The following is a 6,000-nucleotide window of genomic DNA, read 5'->3' as shown; positions in this document are numbered from 1 at the left end:
AACCCTGTGCAGTAGATAGTGTGGATTTATTATCCCATCTTATATCTGAAAAAACAAACATTGAGAATGGTTAAGTGAATTTTCCATGGCTACACAGCTAATCGTCTCTCAAACATAAATAAGTGTCCCGACTCCAAGTCCAATACTCTTTTTACTACACTATGTGCTACTTCCAGTGGCAGGCTTTATTCGGGCAAAAACCCACCCAAAGGGCATAAACTAAAAGAGAAAGGGTTACCAGTCAGTACTCAAGATGATTGGCACAAGTTTGCCTGAGACTTCTAAGGAATTTGGAATTTGTCACTGTCTGGCTATAGAGGCCATATGCCCCATAGTTCTGAAGAATCCCATAGATTCATGTATTTGCAGAGAGGTGACAAGGCCAGTTTATTGCTTTTCTTTCCCAAAGATCAGGATGTGAGCCAAAAAATAGACACATGAGGCATTTGTTCAAGAAGGCTCAATTGGAAAAGGTGGGGCAAGATGGCAGAGGAAAGGCAGCAACTCACCTGAGCTCCCCCCGCAAAACCTCACCAAATACTTTTAAAGAATACCATAAAATAATTCCTGGAGCAGAACATACAAAAGGAAGGCATGAAATAATTTTCCAGTCAAGGACAACTTAGAAGGTCAGCAGGAAAGGTCTGTCTCCCTTGTGGAACATGGTCCAACACAGGCTAGGAGAGACCCTCCCCAGCAAACCAGTCCTTGTGAGTTGAATCAGCAGCAGCTACTACTTCTGGAACTCCCATCCCACAAACGGTGAGAGTCCAACAACTGGTTAGAAGGAAAAGACAGGGGTCTCTTTGCTAAAAGAGGCAAGACTCTGTTGCCCATAATCCAATCTAGACTGAAGTCTTGGGTAGCAGTCCCAGGGTGAGGAGGAGCACCTAGCACACCAGAGCAGGGACATTTACCACAGTTCCAGGTCAGAAAAGAATGCTTGAGAGGCCAGGAGAGTAATAAACACACCTCCCCTTAGATCATACACCTCTAAAGAACTGAAAGTTAATAGGTCCTTAGAAGTGTCTCTGAAAATAATTGCATAAAATCCCTGAAGCTCTGCTTTAACAAAGAGTTAAAAGTCAAGAAAGTAGGCTGGGAAGATGAGCTAAATTAGAAAAAAAAATCTGACTATAGAAAGATTCTGGTGACAAGGAAGATCAAAACACACACTGAAGAAGATAAGAAAATTAAGGCTCTTACATTCAAAGACTCCAAGAAAAATATGAATTGGTCTTAGGCCATGGAAGAGCTCACAAAGGATTTTGAAAATCAAGAAAGAGAAATGGAGGAAAAATTGGGAAGAGAAATGAAAGTAATACAAGAAAATCATTAAAAAGGAGTCAACAGCTTGGTAAAGAAGACACACACACAAAAAAGTTGGAAGAATATAACACCTGGAGGGGAGGAAGGGAGAGAATTTAGAGTTTTAAAAATGAATGGTAAAAAAGGGGGGGGGCAGCAGCAAGGTGGTGTAGTGGATAGAGCACGGGCCATAGAGTCAGGAGGACCTGAGTTCAAATCCAGCTCCAGATACTTAATAATTACCTAGCTATAAGATCTTGGGCAAGTCATTTAACCCCATTGTCTTGCCAAAAAAAAAATCAATGTTAATAATTGTTTGTTCATGTAACTGAGGAAAAATAAAATACTAATTTTGGGGTTTTTTTTACAAGGCAATGGGGTTAAATGACTTGCCCAAGGTCACACAGCTAGGTTAATTATTATGTATTTGCAGCTGGATTTGAATTCAGGTACTCCTGACTCCAGGGCTGGTGCTCTATTCACTGCACCACCTAGACACCCAATAAATATTTTTTTTTAAAAAGAAAAAAAAAGAAAGTAACATCTTAAAAACAGACTAGGCCAAATCGTAAAAGAGGTACCAAAAAAGAGAAGAGAATGCCTTAAAAAACAGAATTGGACAAATGGAAAAAAAGAGGTACAAAAACTCACTGAAGAAAATAATTCCTTAAAAATTAGAATGGAGGGGTGGCTAGGTGGCACAGTGGGTAGAGCACCAGTCCTGGAGTCAGGAGTACCTGAGTTCAAATCTGGCCTCAGACACTTAATAATTACCTAGCTGTGTGGCCTTGGGCAAGCCACTTAACCCCATTTCCCTTGCAAAATCCAAAAAAAACCAAATTAGAATGGAGCAAATGGGAGCTAATGACTTTATTAGAAATCAAGAAATAATAAAACAAAACCAAAAACAAAAGAATGAAAAAAAGACAATGTATAATAATTGGAAAAATAACTGACCTGGAAAATAGATCCAAGAGAATTAACTTTAAAAATTATTAAACTACTTGAAAATCATGATTTTAAAAAAAAAGAGCCTAGACATCATCTTTCAAGAAAATCAAGGAAAATTGCTCTGATATTAAAAACCAAATGGTAAAATAAAATTGAAAGAATCTACCGATTACCTCCTGAAAGAGATTCCAAAATGTAAATTCCCAGGAATATTATAACAAAATTCCAAAGATTCTAGCTCAGGGAGAAAAATATTGCAACCAGAAAGAAATAATACAAGTATCATGGAGTCACAGAAGAGCCATAAGATTTAGCAGCTTCTATATTAAAGGATCATAGGACTTGGAATATGATATTCCAGAGAGTAAAGGAGTTAGGATTATAACCAAGAATCACCAGCAAAAAGGAATCATATCTCCCTCCGACTGCTGCCCGCCGCCGGCCTTGGCCTCCCTGCAGCCTTGGCACCCCCATCCCCAAAGTCTCTGCCCGTGCCATGGTCTTTGCTAAGTGATCACATTAAGGGATTACAGAGGAGGCCGTAACATGGCTGACAAACTTCCCTACAAAGTCGCTGACATTAGCCTAACCACCTGGGAACACAAGGCCCTGGACATAGCAGAGAATGAGATGCCTGGTCTGATGAAACTTCGAGAGATGTATTCCACCACCAAACCCCTGAAGGGTGCCCGGATTGCTGGCTGCCTCCACATGACCATGGAGACAGCTGTTTCTTATTGAGACACTGGTGGCCCTGGGAGCCAAGGTACAGTGGTCCAGTTGCAACATTTTCTCTACTCAGGACCATGCAGCAGCTGCTATTGCCAAAACTGGCATTCCTGTGTATGCTTGGAAGGGAGAGACTGATGAGGAATATCTCTGGTGCATTGAGCAGACCCTCTTTTTCAAAAATGGGCAGCCCCTCAACATGATCCTGGATGATGGTGGGGACCTCACCAACCTCATGCACACCAAATACCCTGATCTCCTGAAGGGTGTTAGAGGAATCTCAGAGGAAACCACCACAGGCATCCACAATCTATACAAGATAAAGGCCAATGGAGTTCTGAAAGTGCCAGCCATCAATGTGAATGATTCTATTACCAAGAGCAAGTTTGACAACCTGTATGGCTGCTGTGAGTCTCTCATTGATGGCATCAAATGAGCCACAGATGTGATGATTGCAGGCAAGGTGGCTGTGGTGGCAGGTTATGGTGATGTGGGCAAGGGTTGTACTCGGGCCCTTCAGGGCTTTGGTGCCCGAGTCATCATCACAGAGATAGACCCCATCAATGAACTGCAGGCCTCCATGGAGGGCTTTGAAGTGACTACCATGGATGAGGACAGCAAAGAGGGATACATCTTTATCACCACTACAGGATGCGTAGGCATCATCTTGGGCAAGCATTTTGAGCAAATGAAGGATGATGCCATAGTACGTAACATTGGCCACTTTGACATGGAAATAGATGTGAAGTGGCTGAATCAAAATGCTGTGGATAAGGTGAATGTGAAGCCTCAGGTGGACCATGACAAGTTGAAGAATGGACGGCAGATCATCCTGCTGGCAGAGAGTCATCTTGTCAACCTGGGCTGTTCAATGGGTCATCCCAGTTTTGTTATGAGCAATTCCTTCAGCAACCAGGTGCTGGCCCAGATTGAGCTGTGGACCCACCCGGACAAATATCCTGTGGGAGTGTACTTCCTCCCCAAGAAATTGGATGAAGCTGTGGCTGTAGCCCACCTTGGCAAATTGAATGTGAAGCTAACTAAACTGATGGAGAAACAGTCCCAGTACCTGGGCCTGCCCCGAGAGGGCCCCTTCAAACCTGACCACTATGGGTACTGAGCATCGGCGCAAAGATTCCCAGTGACCAACCATGTTTTCTTGCCTCTTCAGCCTCTCCTGCACAGAATAAATAAATGGTATCCAAGTTTGAAAAAAAAAAAGGAATCATATCCTTCAGGAGGAAAAGACATCTAATTAAACAGAAGTCTTTAAGACTTCAATTTCAAAGATATAGAGAACTGAGTCAAATTTATAAAAGTAAGAGCCATTCCCCAACTGATAAATAATCAAAAGATATTAACAGTTTTCAAATGCAGTAAACAAAGCTAACTATAGCCATATGAAAAAAATACTCTTAACTCCCTATTATTGGAGACCTGCAAATTAAAATAATTCTGAGGTACTCCTTCATACCTATTATATTGGTTAATAGGAAAGAAAAGGAAAATGACAAATGCTGGAGAGAATGTGGAAAAAATGAGACAATGTGCTGTTTAGTAGAATTGTGACCTGATTCAACCATTCAGTGATTTGGAACTATGTCCAAAGGGCAATAAGATCATGCATACCTTTTGACTAGCAATACCAGTACTAGGTCTGTAGCCCAAAAGGAATAAAAAAAGAAAAGGACCTATATGAATAAGAATATTTAAGCAGTCCTTTTCTAGTGGCAAAGAATTGAAAACTAAGAGGCTGCCCATCCTTTGGGGAATGGCTAAACAAACTATGATGTGATTATGAGGGAGTACTATTCTGTTATAAGAATATATTTTATTCTTATAATAGAATAGTACAATATGAATTATATTGAAATATATAAATAAATGAAATATAAGAATATATAAGAAATGATGATTAGGATACTCTCAGAAAAATCTGGAAAGACTTACATGAGCTGGTGTAAAGTGAAATATATTAAGTACAAAGTAACAGCAATATTATAAGATAATCACCTGTCATTTGACTTAGCTATTCTTAGCATTACAACAATCTAAGACAATTCTGAAGGACTTCTAATGAAAAATGTTCTCCATCCCCAGAGAAGAAACTGATGGTGTCAATACAGATTGAAGCATACTGTTTTTTTACTCTTTTAAAACTTATTTTTCTTGAATTTTTTTGTCTTTATTTTCTTTCACAACATGACTGATATAGAAATGTTTTTCATGACTACACATGTATAACTCCATAAAACTGCCTGCCTTCTCAATGAGGAGGGAAGGAAAGCTAACTTCCCTCCCCTCAAAAGGAGGGAAGGAAAGAAGTTAGAACTCAAAGTTTTGAAAATGAATGCTAAAATATGTTTTCACATGTAACTGGGGAAAATAAAACACTAAATGACTTTTAAAAAGTTCAGTTCTGGCAGCTAGGGGATCAGGAAAATTCTCAATAGATGTAAGTTACTTCATAGCTTCATTCCCCCTGGCCAGGTCATTCACAAACTTGTCCCATTTCTTTTGCCAGACTTCTTTAGTGATTTTCTTCTTTTCCACTGTCAGGGAGCTATACCTGCAGAAACAAAAAGATAGTATCAGCCTTGAGAAAGGACTGTGCTTTCTCTGTGATCAGAGTTTGAGGGGTCCAGGAGAAGAGACCCCATTCAGGAAAGAGAGAAGAGGAGAGATTAGGTTCCCAGGAGTCTGGTAGAACTTCACTTTCTAAAAAGGAAGTGAAAGAAAATGAGCAGTGACACTCACTTGATTGAATTCAATGCCAACTGTTTAAGGGTCCTCAAGTCAGCTTTTATCCCTCCAATGCCCATGAAAGCTTCATAGAAGTCATAAGACAAGCCCTTGGCCCCAAAGACAGCTGGGTCATCAGAACTGACTACCATTGGGTGCCCAGTGGACATTAAAGAAGCTGCTGGATGGTTCCTTAGGTCAGACACCAAATGGAGGACCTGCCAGGGAAAAATAGGAAGGCAAAAAAAAAAAATACTACAAGTCACAAAA

General features: G+C 40.3%; 1 protein-coding gene and 1 pseudogene across 5 annotated transcripts in view; one reads left to right on the top strand and one right to left on the bottom strand.

Annotated features, from left to right (window-relative positions):
• The first annotated feature begins 2,805 nt into the window (after positions 1 to 2,805).
• On the top strand, positions 2,806 to 4,188 carry LOC141493998 (adenosylhomocysteinase pseudogene; annotated as a pseudogene).
• A 927-nt stretch (positions 4,189 to 5,115) lies between these two features.
• ADA2 (adenosine deaminase 2) overlaps positions 5,116 to 6,000 on the bottom strand; it is a 117,019-nt gene continuing 116,134 nt past the window's right edge. For all 5 annotated transcript variants that reach the window (XM_074194960.1, XM_074194961.1, XM_074194959.1 and 2 more), the window contains exons 9-10: positions 5,746 to 5,948; positions 5,116 to 5,557 (exon numbers count right to left, since the gene is read on the bottom strand). In XM_074194960.1, coding sequence (XP_074051061.1) covers positions 5,449 to 5,557; positions 5,746 to 5,948 — 312 coding nt within the window. In that variant the 3' untranslated portion in view covers positions 5,116 to 5,448. The remainder of the gene's footprint in view (positions 5,558 to 5,745; positions 5,949 to 6,000) is intronic.

Source organism: Macrotis lagotis, chromosome 7 (genome assembly GCF_037893015.1).
Source record: "Macrotis lagotis isolate mMagLag1 chromosome 7, bilby.v1.9.chrom.fasta, whole genome shotgun sequence".
NCBI lineage: Eukaryota > Metazoa > Chordata > Mammalia > Peramelemorphia > Peramelidae > Macrotis > Macrotis lagotis.
The sequence above is the reverse complement of the archived record's forward strand: the minus strand, read 5'-3'. Positions and strand labels throughout refer to the sequence as shown.